At 50.3% G+C, this 17,198-nt stretch overlaps 1 protein-coding gene across 1 annotated transcript in view; it reads left to right on the top strand.

Moving 5' to 3' along the window:
• Nucleotides 1-15,207, top strand: part of LOC133892010 (myosin-8-like) — a 48,494-nt gene extending 33,287 nt beyond the window's left edge. The window contains exons 36-39 of the mRNA XM_062332747.1: nucleotides 14,015-14,071; nucleotides 14,145-14,225; nucleotides 14,513-14,598; nucleotides 14,692-15,207. Of these exons, the coding sequence (XP_062188731.1) occupies nucleotides 14,015-14,071; nucleotides 14,145-14,225; nucleotides 14,513-14,598; nucleotides 14,692-14,806 (339 nt within the window). The 3' untranslated portion in view covers nucleotides 14,807-15,207. The remainder of the gene's footprint in view (nucleotides 1-14,014; nucleotides 14,072-14,144; nucleotides 14,226-14,512; nucleotides 14,599-14,691) is intronic.
• Nucleotides 15,208-17,198: the final 1,991 nt, after the last annotated feature.

Here is a 17,198-nt window from a genome sequence, read left to right as displayed (position 1 = left end):
TGTCGTGGAAGAAGGCTCCCCCTTCCTCCGGTCACCCTGGCAGGCATCCCACTGCTCCCGAGTGAGAAGGAGCTTCCCGCCAGTGGTGATGGGCCCCGAGAGAGACTGTGGCTCATCGCTGTCGACGACCTTGAGGCGACCTATCGCCTCCTCGATCGACATCGTGGAGAGATCCAGCAGAGACTCGATCGAGCGAGCCATCTGCTTGTACTTCTCGGGGACGCAGCGGAAGAGCTTCTCGACAGCTCTCTCCTCGCCGTAGGTGTCGTCGCCGAACTGCACCATCTTCTGCAACAGAGTGTTGAGACGGAGACCAAAGTCATCAACGTCCTCACCTGGCTTGAAGGCCAGGTTCTCCCACTCCTTGCGAAGTGCCTGCAGTGTGGATTTGCGGGCGCGGTCGCTGCCGATGCGTGCCGCAGCGATGGCATCCCTAGCCTCCTTGGCAGTCCGCTTATTGTTAAGCGAGAACTGCATCTCGGACGGGACTGCAGCGATGAGGGCATCCAGCGCCCGTCGATCCTGGTCGTAGTCGACGTCGCCGTACCGGACTGCCTCCCACATGTGTCGCACCTGGAGCTTTACCCTCATCACCGCAGCCCACTCAACATAGTTGGTCTTAGTGAGGGTAGGCCACCCACCGCCGGGGCCGACGTCCCTGACAACAGCCTGGAACCCGTGGTGACCACGGTACCGATCCGGGGAGAGAGAGCCACGCCGCCTGTGAAGGCCGTGCTCTCCATCGACCCGTCCGCCACCGTTGCCGTGCGCGCCTCCTCCAGGAGCGCCGCCGGCGTGCGCGCCTCCTCCAGGAGCGCCGCCGGCGCGTCCGCGCCTGTCTGGGCTGCCGCCGCGCTCGTGGGTGTGCGCGGCTGCCCACTGTGCCGCCCGCTCTCGCGCTGCCTCTGCCTCCGGCAGCTCGAGATCCGCGTCGGCGCTGTCGTCAGCAGAAATGGAGCTGCCGGTGCTGCCGCGCAGAGCCTCGACCTCCGCTGCCACCGCACGCGCTGCATCCGCCGCCGCCGCTGCTTCTGCCTCTGCTCTGGCTGCTGCCAGCTCCGCCGCTGCTAGCCTCGACGCCCTTGCCGCCGCCGCAGCGGTCTCTTCCGCCGCTCGCTTGCGTTCCTCTGCCGCGGCAAGTTCGGCCTCCTGCCGACGCCGCGTGCTCGAGGCGACCGAGCGCTGAGACTGCCCTGCGGACATGACGCGCTACCGGGGGAGAGCTGCTGCGTGGGGAGAGGGCTGCTTCAGACGAGCTGCTGCTCGTCTGTGCAGAGGGAGAGGAGTGAGCAGGAGCAACCGGGGCTGCTGCTGCTCTTAGCTGGGGCTGCTGCGAGGCTGAGGGGGGAGATGAGCAAGAGATGCTCAGGCTACAGGATAAACAGGCTCTGATACCAGTTGTTAGTCGCTGAATTCTTACTCTTGGTAGTAGCAGAATTCTTACTCTCATAGAGAGGATGACACTAGGAGTTGGGGCAAATTTTTCTCGTTTATTTCTCATTTCTCATACAATGCCATGCCAACCTGAGGGGTTGGGGATACATATTTATAGGCCCATGGCCAGCCAAGCATATGCCAAGATGCTAGTCTAAGATGCTAGTCTAAGATGCTGTCCTAGATGCTGTCCTCTAGTCTAAGATGCTGTACTAGATGCTGTCCTAGATGCTGTCCTCTAGTCTAAGATGCTGTCCTAGTGTCCTAGATGCTATCCTAGTGTCCTAGATGCTGTCCTAAAGCATATGGGCAGCAAGACCACCATGTGGCAGCCCCACAAAGACCATGCAACAGCACAAGGACTTATCCCATCATGTACAAAAGGGAAAATACAAAAGGAACATGTACATCTAACACCTCCTCAAACTCATGGTGGGTCAACTGCACTGAGTTTGGAGAGGAAATAACTATGCTGAGCCCTTGTTTGTGTCTTCATAAAGAAGTCAGCTAACTGGAGCTTGGAAGGCACATACTGAAGAGTCACAACCTGATCGTGCACTTGTGATCTCATGTACGAAGCATCAACCGATATGCTTGGTGAGCTCATCCTTCATTGGGTCTCGAGCAATACTGATCGCACCAGTGTTGTCAGACGAAAGAGGAGTGGGTGCTGTAATCGACACACCAAAATCCGCAAGGAGCCACCAGAGCTAGGTGACCTTAGATGCCAACGTCGCCATGACCCGCAACTCAGCCTCAACACTCGAACAGGAAACTGCTGTCTGCTTCTTGGTCTTCTAGGCAATTAGGGAGGATCTAAGAAAAACACAATAGGCAGAGAGAGAGAGCGACGACTGCGGCGGCCGCAATTGACGCCTCGGGCGCGGAGGTGGGGACCCCACTTGACATCCCTTCGCTCGAGGCGATCGCCACATTTGCGGTGGCGGCGGTTGGTCCCGAGGCGGATCCCTCCCCCGCCTTAATCCCTGCGCCTATTCCATTGCCGTCCTCGGGCCGGGGTTTCTGTGCCCATGGGCCACTTTGCGAGTTGGGCTCGGGACCGACCTCCCTTTGTGGGCCTGTGCTTCACACTGGGCCTCTACCTCCTGCTACGGACGCCTGTTTGCCTCTTGTTGCTTCCCCGACGCCTATCGACGATGGTTCGCGCGCTGTGGCCACGCCTCATTCTTCGTCAGAGGTGTCGCCATGCTCAAGCCCAGCCGGCACCCTTGGGCTGGTTGACTTTGCCGAGGCCGTGATTCCCGCTCCATCAGACATCACCGCTGGGATTCCTCTGCGCGTCTACTCTAGGCGCGGGCGCCATGCTTCCACGCCTCCAGCCCCGGCGGCGCCATGCCCTGAACTTTCCTCGCCCCAAAATCCTCATGCTTTTGTCTCAAGGATTTCCAAACCAGTCGATCGACTCCTGCCGGCGCCCATCATCCAGAAGAGACGTTGCAAGGTGCCGGCGCAAGTCTCCATGCCTAGGCGCAGCAGACGAGTTGCAGGTGCAGGTGCCCTCCGGGGCCGGCTACCACTGATGCCCAGAAAAGGATCATGCGAAGTCTGGGGATTATCTCCAACCTCGAACATGTTGATCTTCAAGCTCAAGATGCCTACAGTAGGCTGTTCCGGAACACCCTATCCCGTGAGCACCTCACCGCTCTCGCTGCCATCTTTGGTTGGAATTCTGAAGACGCCACCCATGTCAGATCAGATGGGGCGCTGGCCGTGTCTTGTTAACCTTTGGTACCTTCTCTGGTGGTCGCTCTTTTTTCTGTTTACCCATGAATCCTTCGACCATTCTTGTTTGGAATGCACGGGGTCTCAACCAACCTGCTCGGCGCAATTCTGTCCGGGACGTGGTTCTTTCGTCTAAAGCGGATATTGTGTGTTTGCAAGAAACGAAAGTTGATGTGATGACGCGTCGTCTCCTCCTTTCGGTGCTGGGGCCTGATTTCGATCAGTTTGTCACTTTACCAGCTGATGGTTCCAGAGGCGGCATTCTAATCGCTTGGAAAGGGGCTATTTGTCAGTCTATCGGCTCTCGTATTGATTCCTTTTCGGTATCGGTTCAATTCGCCGAGCAGGAGGGCCGCAATTGGTGGCTCACTGGGGTTTACGGCCCTCAAGCGGACACTGACAAATTGGTTTTCCTTCAGGAGCTTCGTGATATCAGGGCACTCTGTACTGGTCCGTGGCTTGTGGCGGGGGATTTCAATCTAATTTATCAAGCAGAAGATAAGAACAACGCGAATTTGAATCCTGCTATGATGGGTCGCTTCCGACGGCTCTTGGACGACTTAGACGTCAAGGAGATCCCCCTCTTGGGTCGTAAGTTCACTTGGTCGAATGAGCGCGCTTCTCCTACGCTTGTTCGACTCGACCGGGCCTTCTGTTCTTTGGATTGGGAAGACTTATTCCCTGATTCTTTGCTGCAAAGTGCAGCATCTGTGGTTTCCGATCACTGTCCTCTTTTACTTGGACTCAAGGTCATCGCACGTGGTAAACGCCGTTTTCATTTTGAAAGTTTCTGGCGTTGTGCCACCTGCACGTTAAGGACGTAGAGTCGATTTGTGCCTCTGGTTACCTTGGCAAGAAGGCGACGACGGCGATCCCAAATCCTCATGACTCCATCCTCAACAACCACGCGCGAACCGTTCTCATCCAGCTGTCCCAAGCTGATGATAGAGTTCCTCAACGCGGGAATGTAGTAGACTACGGTGAGCAGCCTGTGCTCACCAGACACGGCGGTGAAGATGACGGAACCGACGCCCTTGATCTCCACGCCGGAGGCATCCCCAAATTTGACGGAGCCTCGGACGCTAGAGTCAAGCTCGGTGAAGAACTCCCGTCGACCGGTCATGTGATGGGTGGTGCCGGTGTCGAGGCACCACCCGTCAGTCTTGTCGTTGCCGGAGCCGTCGCCGAGGAGGGCGTGTGCTTTTGGCTCGTCAAGGTGGAGGAGAGCCGCTGCGGCCGGTGCCGCTGGAGGTAGCTCTATGCTCGCATGAGCCATGAACAGAGCCGGCTCCTCCTCCTCCGCCTGTGCGACGTGGACCTGGCCGTGTCGTGGCTGACGACAGTCCTTGGCCCAATGGCCAAGCCGGTCGCAGTTGCGGCAGGTGTCGTCTCGTGTCGGCTTGTGCTTGCCGGCGGCGCCGCCCTGGGCGCCTCCGCTGGCATCACCCTCGGCACGTCCTCGCGCCCCGGCCTGGGCGTCTCTGCGCGCCTTGCGCGGCTTGCCACGCTTGCGGCCGCCTGTCGTGGAAGAAGGCTCCCCCTTCCTCCGGTCACCCTGGCAGGCATCCCACTGCTCCCGAGTGAGAAGGAGCTTCCCGCCAGTGGTGATGGGCCCCGAGAGAGATTGTGGCTCATCGCTGTCGACGACCTTGAGGCGACCTATCGCCTCCTCGATCGACATCGTGGAGAGATCCAGCAGAGACTCGATCGAGCGAGCCATCTGCTTGTACTTCTCGGGGACGCAACGGAAGAGCTTTTCGACAGCTCTCTTCTCGCCGTAGGTGTTATCGCCGAACTGCACCATCTTCTGCAACAGAGTGTTGAGACGGAGAGCAAAGTCATCAACGTCCTCACCTGGCTTGAAGGCCAGGTTCTCCCACTCCTTGCGAAGTGCCTGCAGTGTGGACTTGCGGGCGCGGTCGCTGCCGATGCGTGCCGCAGCGATGGCGTCCCAAGCCTCCTTGGCAGTCCGCTTATTGGTAAGCGAGAACTGCATCTCGGACGGGACTGCTGCGATGAGGGCATCCAGCGCCCGTCGATCCTGGTCGTAGTCGACGTCGCCGTACCGGACTGCCTCCCACATGTGCCGCACCTGGAGCTTTACCCTCATCACCGCAGCCCACTCGACGTAGTTGGTCTTAGTGAGGGTAGGCCACCCACCGCCGGGGCCGACGTCCCTGACAACAGCCTGGAACCCGTGGTGACCACGGTACCGATCCGGGGAGAGAGAGCCACGCCGCCTGTAAAGGCCGCGCTCTCCATCGACCCGTCCGCCACTGTTGCCGTGCGCGCCTCCTCCAGGAGCGCCGCCGGCGCGTCCGCGCCTGTCTGGGCTGCCGCCCCGCTCGTGGGCGTGCGCCGCTGCCCACTGTGCCGCCCGCTCTCGCGCTGCCTCTGCCTCCGGCAGCTCGAGGTCCGCGTCGGCGCTGTCGTCAGCAGAAATGGAGCTGCCGGTGCTGCCGCGCAGAGCCTCGACCTCCGCTGCCGCCGCACGCGCTGCAACCGCCGCCGCCGCTGCTTCTGCCTCCGCTCTGGCTGCTGCTAGCTCCGCCGCTGGCAGCCTCGACGCCATTGCCGCCGCCGCAGCGGTCTCTGCCGCCGCTCGCTCGTGTTCCTTTGCCGCGGCAAGTTCGGCCTCCTGCCGACGCCGCGTGCTCGAGGCGACCGAGCGCTGAGACTGCCCTGCGGACATGACGCGCTACCGGGGGAGGGCTGCTGCGTGGGGAGAGGGCTGCTTCAGACGAGCTACTGCTGCTCTGCGCAGAGGGAGAGGGGTGAGCAGGAGCAACCGGGGCTGCTGCTGCTCTTAGCTGGGGCTGCTGTGAGGCTGAGGGGGGAGATGAGCAGGAGATGCTCAGGCTACAGGATAAACAGGCTCTGATACCACTTGTTAGTCGCTGAATTCTTACTCTTGGTAGTAGCTGAATTCTTACTCTCATCGAGAGAGGATGACACTAGGAGTTGGGGCAATTTTTCTGGTTTATTTCTCGCATAAATGCCATGCCAACCTGAGGGGTTGGGGATACATATTTATAGGCTCATGGCCAGCCAAGCATATGCCAAGATGCTAGTCTAAGATTCTAGTCTAAGATGCTGTCCTAGATGCTGTCCTCTAGTCTAAGATGTTGTCCTAGATGCTGTCCTCTAGTCTAAGATGCTGTCCTAGATGCTGTCCTAGTGTCCTAGATGCTGTCCTAAAGCATATGGGCAGCAAGACCACCATATGGCAGCCCCACAAAGACCATGCAGCAGCCCCACAAAGACCATGTGCTGCACAAGGACTTATCCCATCATAATCTTGCTGGATTTCTTGAGGCGGTACAATTGAATTGGGATGCTCCTGTGGCTGGCTCATGCCCTTTAGAGAAGGTCTACACCAAACTGCAGCGCCTCAGTAGAGGGCTTCAAAGTTGGAGTCAGCGGAAAGTGGGCAACATCAAGATTCAGCTTGCTATGGCGATTGAAATTCTTCACCGCTTGGAGATTGTTGGGGATTCTCGGCAGCTTTCGGTTGAGGAGGATTGGCTGCACATGAATCTGAAGCACCGGTGTCTTGGTTTGGCCTCTCTTGACCGAACAATTGCTAGGCTGCGCTCTCGGATTCTCTATCTGCAAGAAGGGTATGCCAATACTGCTTTCTTCCACCAACAATCTAGGTTCCGCAAGAAAAAAAATTTTGTGGCAAAACTGCTAGTTGATGAGCAAACCGTCACTAGCCAATCTGAGAAACTCTCGGCTACCTTTGATTTCTTTTCTGGGCTGCTGGGTGCTGCTGATCATAGGGAGTGCACAATTGACTTTTCTGCTCTCCATATTCAGCAACATGATTTGGTGACTCTTGATGACCCCTTTACTGAAGATGAGGTGTGGACAGCCATTAAGTCCTTACCTCAAGATAAGGCGCCGGGTCCGGATGGGTTTACGGGTCGTTTCTATAGAACTTGTTGGCAGATCATCAAGTGTGATTTGATGCAGGCTCTTGTGGTGGTTCAGCAAGGAAGGGTTTCAATTTTCAGATTACTCAACACAGCCTTTCTCACGCTTATTCCCAAGAAGCCGGATGCAATCTTGATAAAGGACTACCGCCCTATAAGTTTGATTCATAGTTTAGCTAAGCTCGTGGCGAAACTTCTTGCAAATCGTCTTGCCCCAAGGTTACCAAGCTTGATCTCAACAAACCAAAGTGCTTTCGTCCGTGGTCGGAGCATACAGGATAACTTCTTTTTAGTCCAACAAACAGCAAGGGCTTTACACAGGATGAAGGCAACTCATGTCCTCCTCAAATTGGATATTTCGAAGGCCTTCGACTCTGTTTCTTGGTCCTTTCTTTTGGAGGTTCTTCGCAGCTTGGGTTTTGGTCGCCGGTGGTGTAATATATTGTGCTGTCTTCTTTCTACTGCTACCACCCAAGTGCTCTTGAATGGGGAGCCGAGTGAGGTTATTCATCATCAAAGAGGTCTCCGTCAGGGGGATCCTCTCTCCCCCATGCTCTTTATCATGGTTATGGATATGTTGAATTCTTTAATTGGTCTTGCTAGTCAGGAGGGTCTTCTTCAGCCGCTCCCTGTCAGAGGGTTGCAACACCGGGTTTCTATCTACGCGGACGATGTGATTTTGTTCATTCGGCCTTCTGCATTAGAGCTGGATTTGATTAAACACCTGCTGGATTTTTTCGGTCATGTCTCGGGACTCAGAATTAACATGCTAAAATGCTCAGCCATCCCAATCCAATGTCAAGAGGAGGAATTAGCCGTTATTACAGACCAGCTGCCTTGTGAGCTCAAAAATTTTCCTTGTCCTTACCTAGGACTTCCTCTGTCAGTAAGGAAACTTTCCAAGGCTGATCTACAGCTTTTGGTTGATAAAGTGGCGAATCTGCTTCCGGGATGGAAAGCTTCCCTCATGAACCGAGCAGGTAGACTCATCATGGTCCGCGTGGTCCTCACCTCGACCCCCATCTATCAAATGATCGCCTTGGATCTTCCGAAATGGGTTATCAAAGCTATCGACAAGAAAAGGCGAGGATTCCTATGGAAAGGTCAAGAAAAGGCTCATGGAGGCAATTGCCTAGTTTCTTGGGAAAGGGTATGCAGGCCCATTCAATTCGGTGGGCTCGGCATACATGATCTGAATACACAAGGCTGGGCTCTCCGTATTCGTTGGCTATGGCTTCAAAAGACTGATCCTACCCGCCCTTGGGTAGGGCTTCCGGTGAAGGTTCACCCAAATGCGAAGGCCATGTTTGATATGGCAGTTGTTTCGGTGGTCGGCAATGGCACAAATACTATGTTCTGGACTGACCGGTGGCTGCAGGGCAGATCGATTGCCGAAGTGGCTCCTAATCTCATCCTACGCGTCCCTCGTCGCGCCCTCAACAAAAGAACAGTGTGCCAAGCTCTTGGAAATAGGCGGTGGATGAGGGATATCAATGGTGCTCTCTCTGTTAGCATACTTGATGAGTTCTTTCAGTTATGGGTCCTTTTGGCAAACCTCTCTGGATCCTGGGGTTCAGGATCAACACATATGGAAGCTCTCAAAATCTGGTTCCTACTCTAGCAAATCGGCTTACAATGCTTTCTTTGTTGGCTCCACCAAATTTGCACCATGGAAGCGCATTTGGAAGTCTTGGGCGCCTTTGAGATGCAAGATCTTTATTTGGCTTGCAGTCCTTAACCGTTGTTGGACGGGAGATCGGCTGGCAAGAAGAGGATTACCTCACCCAAGTGCCTGCCCTCTTTGTGATCAAGCTGAAGAAACCATACAGCACCTCTTAACTTCATGTGTGTTCGCTCGGCAGGTGTGGTTCACAGTTTTCCAAAAAATTGGACTGCATTCTATAGCACCCCAACCGGATACTTCTTCCTTGTCTGGATGGTGGTATAAGGCAATCAAAGGGGTCGATACTCAGTACAGAAAAGGCCTAAATACCTTCATAATCCTTATCATATGGGAACTGTGGAAGCATCGTATTGATTGCGTCTTCAACAAGGTCTCACCTTCCTTGACTCTGGTGGTCAGAGCGGTGGCAGATGAAGGGTCTATTTGGTGTGCTGCCGGGGCCAAGGACCTCTTACCTTTGGTCATGGGACTCTAGGGTCGTGTCTAGGTCTCCCCCCCCCCCCGGCCTGTTGTGGCGCGGCTATTTTGATCCAGTTCATGGTGTGTGTGTTGTGGGTGTGTTTTCGTTGAGGTGTCTTATTTTGTATCCGTTTTTTCCTTCTTTAATGAAATGACATGCAGTTCTCCTGCGCGTTCGAGAAAAAAAGAGTGATCATTAGCCCAGGTCGCATCAGAATACACCTTGAGTTGGAGGGAATTAGAGCGAAGGAAGAAAAGACGACGAGAAATGGTGCCACGAAGATATCGCAGAACACGGAGGAGGTGTGTGTAGTAGAGCTAAGAGGGAGCATAAACAAACTAGCTGAGGATGTGAATAGAGTGAGAGATGTTCGGACGAATGATCCCAAGGTATACAAGACTCCCAACAAGATGATGATAACGAGTGGTGTCAACGAGAGGCTCACCATCAGTGAAGCGGAGATGAACACCAAACTCCATGGGTGTATCAACCGTGCGATGATCGGTGGGAGCGGCTCGAGCAAGAAGATCCTAAATATACTTCTCTTGGGAGTGATAGATGCCGTTAGGCGTGGTAAAAAACTCAATCCCAAGGAAGTACCGAATAGGACCCAAGTCAGATATCAAGAACTTGTCACTGAGGCGCTTCTTCACAAAATCAATGAATTGAGAATCATCACCGGTGATAATCATGTCATCAACATAGAAAAGAAGTGTGCGACCACGAGAGAAAGTGTGAACAAAGAGAGTAGGGTCATGGTCACTGGGTTGAAAGCCAGCGTTAGTAACAACCGAAGAAAACGCTCAAATTAGGTCCGAGGAGCCTGCATGAGGCCGTAAAGAGAGCGACGCAGACGACACAACATGCCATCAGGGACAGAGTACCCTGAAGGCGGGCTGCATGTAAAAACCTCCTCACACAGCTCACGATTAAGAAAGGTATTCTTGACTTCTAGCTGAGAGATGGACCACTAGCGAACATAAGGCAATAACCAGAAGAGTCCGAACAGTGGTCATGTGAGCAACTGGAGCAAGTCTTATTATAGTCACGATCATGCTTCTGCTGAAAACCACGAGCCACAAGACGAGCCTTGTAGCGCTCAAGAGAGCCATCAGAGCGAGTTTTGACCTTGTTGTCCCACTTTCAAGTGATACGAGTGACATGGATTGGCAGATGAACAAGATCCCAAGTGCCAGTACGCTCTAAAGCACGATTCTTCTTAGCCATAGCATGTTGCCACTCCTAGTGGACAACAGCTTCTCGGTAGGTCGTATGGCTCGACAAGAGTAGTAGTTGTGAAGCCAAGGCGCTCAGGTGGTCGAATAGTACGACGATCAAGGAGAACATACTGTGGTGGAGACTTCGGAGCAGGTTCGAGAAGAGACAGAGATGAGTCAAATGAACGCGATCGACGAGTGTAAAAGCGAGTGATCGCACGAGGAGGAAGCTTCAGAGGAGGTGGGGAAGCAACCAGAGGTGGAGTGGAAGGCGGTGGTGAGCATGAAGATGGAGATGGTGGTGGTTGTGGAAGAGGAGAGGATAGCAACGGAAAATACAAATTTGGAAGAATAGGGAAAGAGAGAGACTCAGCTGTTGTGGATGGAGTACTGGTGGAAGAATGAGGATAGTAGGAATGTGATTCATCAAAGATGACATCCTGAGAAATCCTCATCCGACAAGCAATAGGGTCATAACAACGATAACCCTTGTGCTCCAAACTGTATCCAAGAAAAACACCACTCAACAGACTGAGCAGTCACCTTCGTGCGCTCACGAGGAGGAATAAAAACGTAGCCAATCAAGCTCCCACAGGCACTGAGAGTCATGACACCTTGGACCAATCCCCACCAGAAACCCAATACGAAGATCCTGAACACAACAAGAGTCAGCCTTAAGAATGATACAACATCCATGATCAAATTATCTGACCGGCGGACAAAAGGTGCATTGTGAGTTTAGGAACATGAGAGATAGTAGGGATATAAAATGAGGAAGTACAAAGAGTGCCATGTCTTGCAACCGAAGGGGAGGTGCTATCTTCTATCTGAACTATGAGTGATGAACTAGGAGGCGACACAAAAGATAGATGAGTCGAATCCGAAGTCATATTGAAGGAGGCACCGGAATCAAGAAACCATAAGGATGATATACCTGGATGGGAAGGAGTGGAACCAGAAGGCTGAGCAGTAGTCCCGAGTGCTAAGGTAGAAGCTGTAGTGGTGAGGTGGCGGAACAGCCCAAGGAGCTCCTGCTCTACGTTAGACACAACGAGAGCCCGACTGACTAGAACCACCTCCTGGATTCTCAGAGAACCGTCCGTTGCGTCGTGCCTTCTTCTTCTGTGTTTTCTCACGCTGCTTCATAACTTCATAAAACATACCTGAGCAGTGTGCCCTGCCTTGTCACAGTAGTCGTAGATGACACTAGAAGGGGCCCCCGCTACCACTAGGGAGGGCTGTGGTGTCGAAGGAGGCAGAGGCACTTGGGAAGGTGTGAGAGCCGAAGAAGGGACTCGTGCAGCCAGGACAAAGGCGGAAAGGTGAACCATGCTCACCCCCCCCCCTGCTCGAAGACTCCTTAGCCCACAGCTCAGGCGTCGCCTCGTCAAGCGATGGGCTCAGACTGTGTGTTAGCAGCTGCAATCTGACAGTCTCAAACTCAGGGCGAAGCTGGGAGAGGAACTCATGAAGACGAAGAGTCGACCTCTTACTCTGGTGGTAGTCACAACACATGCAGGTGCTAGCAGTACAGAACTCTGCACCTAAGCTGTTCAGATGCTGCCAAACTGCTGACATCTGATGGTGGAACACCTCCATAGTGGAGTCTAGCTGTGAAAGTGATTGAGCCTCCATCACGATAGCAATGTACAATGCCTCGTTGCAAATCTCGTAGCTGTGGCGGAGGTGAGCCCACATCAGCTGCATAGTGTTGAGTCCCTTGAGGGACATCGAGAGATCTACCTTCATGCTTGCAAACAGGATGGCCTTGACACAGACCTCTTCACACAACCAGGTCATATAGACAGCGAGATCTGACTGGTAAGTCTCCATCTCAGTCTCGAGAGCATCAATCAGAGGAGCCTTGGCATCATCATTAGCATCTGAGGGCAAGTGAGTGGAATCGGGAGAGCGGGATAAGGCGGACATGTCCGCTTGCCGATGAGGTAGCCCCACAGTTGTTGATCACCCATGTGGATCTCCATGTGAAACGCGAACTCCCCTCAGTTGAGACCATTGAAAAACACCGGGCACTATGGAACAGGAATGGCACCCATCCTCCTGTAGGACACCATGAAGACAACAACCTCCTCCTTCCTTTTCTTTTCTTTTCTACTCATGCACGCATGCACTCACAATTGGGAGAGCACGGGGCTGCAACGGCGGGAGCCGGAGCTTAGGGCGGCAGCGGTGGGAACCAGAGCTCTGGGGGGGGGGGGGGCACTCGGCCTAGGGAGGAGGCGACCGGGTGACTGGGGTGAAGGCGGAGGTGGCCCGGGGCACTCTGGCAGGGGAGGCGTCTGCAGTGGCGGGAGACGGAGCTCAGAACGGTAGCGGCGGGGGCCGGAGCAGAAGCAAGGGAGGGTAGATGGAGCTACGTGGCTGCTGGTGGTGGAGGCTCATCGGCGTCTAGCTGGCGGCACGACGGCGGCGGACATGATACCATGTAACACATGTGCAGCTCACAGTATTCCAAAGCCCTAAAATGGTAGATATACAAGCATTGTGATATGCAAATAAACCTCTGTATAAAGGGGAAAATACAAAAGGAACATGCACATCTAACAATAAGTGAGAACTGAAGTATGTAAATTGGTAAACTAGTAACAAACTATAATATTGACTTGTTCATGGTTGGTGTAAAACATATTAAGGGATTTAACCCATTTCCAGTGTTTCCAGATTGTTGAAGATGTTGCTTTTTACATCGTATGTGAATATATGAGTGAAATCAGCATATATCTTCTAGGGTGGAAATATAAACTTTTTGTTGCATTGGAGAAAAGGAAAGATACCGATGTTTTTGTCATGGACACTTTTTGTGGCCGTGCCTACTGGTGTTGTGTGCATGAGACTGTTAGCAGCTAGCAGCAGCGCATCATGACAGGCTGGGTGGGCCTGGCGCATTAGTTGGAAGGTATTAAGGATTAGATTGGTACATTGAAGTTGTTTGGTATAAAATATTCATTTAATTTGAGTGATGGTTCTTATATATTGTCTCCTGTAATCATATTAAATCAATCACGGATGAAATAAACCTTCCCTAAAGATTTGAGCTCATACCCTCTTGGCTATGGTCAGGGAAGAACCTTGCTGCGTGCAAAAAGGCGTGCCACCCCCCTCTTTGCTACCACATCCGGTTCCCTTCACTCACCAATTCCCTTGCATGAAACCTGATCATGTAACATAGTAATCGGTTATCAGTATTATTGGAAAAATAATGTCAGATTCCTCTGCAAGCTGATTTACAGTTTCCATTTTATTTAAAAATAAAGCATGACTTTTCCAAATCTATATTACTACCGGAATAGTTTTTGAAACTTGTACATACCAAATTCATATTACTTTTTATGGGGCAGCATAGACCACTTTTGGGATGTTGCCCCAGGAACCCTTAGTCAGTCTATAACTTATCTTTTCCGCTTGGTCAATTTAATGGCGAAAGGCATTTATGATGGTTGATGTTTGTATTTTGTGGCTCCATCTTACAGAGTTTGCAATATGAATTCGCAATACTGATATATTTGTGTTGTTTGTCTAGGTCATATTCAAAAAGTTCAGGATTTCATACGATGAAATAGTTAATGATCTCTGTCCAGTAAGCGCACTCTCTCTCTCTCTCTCATACACAAACACACACCGGATATTACATCTATTCTGTTATTATGCAGGTACTAAGTGTGCAGCAGCTCTACAAAATATGCACTCAGTACTGGGATGACAAATATAACACAGAGAGTGTGTCAGAAGAGGTAATCGGAGAAAACTTGATTCTACAGTTGAATGCCATAAGCACAATTTATGCAAAGGAATTATATGGGGAATTTATTTGGATTCTAAAGTTCGTGCAATATGAAATGTCACTCCAATTTGGAATCTATTTGATACCACTTATGTATCAGTTAAATGCCATTTCTTCCAAATTTTCACTATTCCTCTTGTTTCCTGGTTTTTCCATTTTGAAATGACCTTTTGACCATTCATACGACATAGAGCAGCCAACTATACGGGAGCTGATTGATTTTCTTCATGACTGTAGGTTCTTGAGGAGATGCTGACATTGATGACCAAGGAATCGAGCCAGGACACTTTAGACAACACCTTTTTACTGGATGATGAAATAAGGTATGTAAAAAATTACTGGGTCATTATTATGTTGGTCGCGTAATTCTGAGGATATGCTAAACTTTGCGGTTTTCTACTTTGTTTGTGTTGCAGCATGCCCATATCACTTGAGGAGATAGCAGATTCAATGGATGCCAAAGAATTTCAGAATGTCGCCCCACCACTAGAACTCATTGCAATGCCAACCTTTCAATTCTTGAAGAGTTGAGCGCTCAAAAGGGCCAGAGCTGCTTCCTTTTCCTCGTCATAAGTTGCTGTATGGGCATACACGCATACCCCTACATTCTTTCATCAGATGATGTAAATTCAACCTAGGGTTTCCGGTCTCCCTGTTATGCTATGTAATTATTATTTTTGTCCTAGATAGCTTGGTTTGTTCTCTCAATGTTTAGTTGGCTGGGTTGGGAATAGGGTTTTTTTTTCTGCCCTCCCGAAATGCATGTCTGCACTACAATATACAGAAATTCCTCATTTTTTCTGTCATTGTAGCAGATAGGAATCTCATGAAAAACATTCTTTTATCCACATTCCGTTGGATTCTATTATTCGGAAATGTAAATAACTTGTATAATTAAATTATTTTTTGAAGGACTTCATGTGTTCTGCATTTGTCTGATCTGTGTTAAAACCATTTTTTCTTGGGTGAATGATTTTTACTGCTACCTTTGACATATCCCTTTCTTTTGTACTATTTTTTGGCCACTATAGAAGCAATGATGACCCTAATAGTGAGCAATGTGTAAAGCTCGTAGCTCTAAACAGTTCTAGTCCTATTTGTAAGCAGTGAAAACAAATTTGTCGATATCACTGGCTTAGTAGCTTGACCGAATATTTGATTTTTACTGGATCACAGTTGAATTGACATGTGTTGGATCAGCGCATCACCTCTTTGTTTTCCGCGTCACTCCTTGCCTTGGATAGGGAGTTTTATCTTGCACTTAATACTAAAGTCGAGTTTGGGTTAGCACATAGCACAGCAACTTTAGAATTATAAAAAACCCAACGTTTTGAAAAGAATAGTGATACGAATCCAACATGGGTTACTATATCGGGATGGAATATAAAGTGACAAGGACCCGGCAAAAAAGAAAAACATCAAGGAGTAAAGGTGACATGGATAAATCATCAGCACTACATCGGGAAGGATCAGTATGATGTTTAAAGAACATACGGAGTTTACAATCTTCTTTACATATGTTGTGTGATCCACTGTCTTTAGCATCTATTAATACTCAGTTTTATCATGTTTTCATGTCTCATAATACACAATATGATAGTCAGAGGCCAAAGAGGTACTTGGTAAGATATGATCACGGAAGAACTACCATAGCACCTGAAGTAATCTCCCTCCTCGCCTGTCATAGGGAGAGAGTTTCTTTTGACTCGGAGAGGGGGGAACCTGATCCTCCCCTTACAAGTATTGAGGGTGGAGAGGGGAACCTGATCCTCCTATTACAAGTGATGTAGGCAAAGTGTGGAAGATGATATACGTTTTGGAGAAATCTAGCACTATAGGCAATGTGCGGGAGACGACGTACCTTCTGAAGAAACCTGGCATAATGTATGGAAGGAAAATATTAAATATCTAAGTATGGAAAATAAATAATAGTAGATTGAATGTAATTTTGAAGGTATGAAAGATAAATATTAGATGTCTAGGTATGAAAGATAAATAATGTACGATTAAATATTTTTGGAAGCAGGAACGAGATCTAACCTTGCATGGTGACCGTTTCATCAACTCGGATGAATAAAAAAGATCGATCGAATATATTATAACTCGTATATTTTATTAAAGTGTAGATATAAATGATATTTAGGGACGAGAGATACTTAGTAAGGTATGATCACGGAAGAACTACCGTAGCGCCTCAAGGAATCTCCCTCCTCGCCGGTCACTGGGAGAGATTTTCTTTTGACTCCGAGGGAGAGAACCTGATCCTCCCCTTACAAGTGTTGAGGACGGAGAGGGTATTATGCACCTGCCCTTGTGCGGGCGCTATAAAGTATTTCTCAATCTAGAATGGGCATATTATGGGTCTACCAATGTACTTGAGAGAAATGATGCCCATTTTCACTTCTGCCGTGCTATTTGACTGCAAGGAGCTTCAGGACAAATTGAGCCAAACACAAAAACATGATTAGATGTGACAACTTCTGCAGTTTGGCTAGTCGATCTGCTGTGTCGTGGGCAGCGGCTATCTACATTCTGCCGTGAAGGGCTGATATGGCGACGCAGCAGTCGTAGGCCGTTTCTAGTTGCCTCTATTGATCCAGCGGAGGAACAATTAGTGCATTATGTAGGTGTTTGAAAGTATTTCAGCACTTTCTTATAGACACTTGCATTGGAAGAGATAAGTTCTATGAGGTTAAGGTTGTAGGGAACATCCTAATTTTATTTTAATTAATTATTAAGTCGGTTATTTACATAATCACAACCATCATGATTAACATCTAACCCCGGTAGTTCTGACATGTGTTTTATGTTCAAGATCGGAATACACACATTTCCAACATATTTCATCACACCAAAACATAATAAATAACAAGTAATGAAAATATATTACAAGTCTTTCAATTATTACATTTTTCATCTATTT

The sequence above is a fragment of the Phragmites australis genome, chromosome 15, assembly GCF_958298935.1.
Source record: "Phragmites australis chromosome 15, lpPhrAust1.1, whole genome shotgun sequence".
In the NCBI taxonomy this organism is placed as follows: domain Eukaryota; kingdom Viridiplantae; phylum Streptophyta; class Magnoliopsida; order Poales; family Poaceae; genus Phragmites; species Phragmites australis.
Note: the sequence above shows the minus strand (reverse complement) of the source record. Positions and strands in the feature narration are given on the sequence as shown.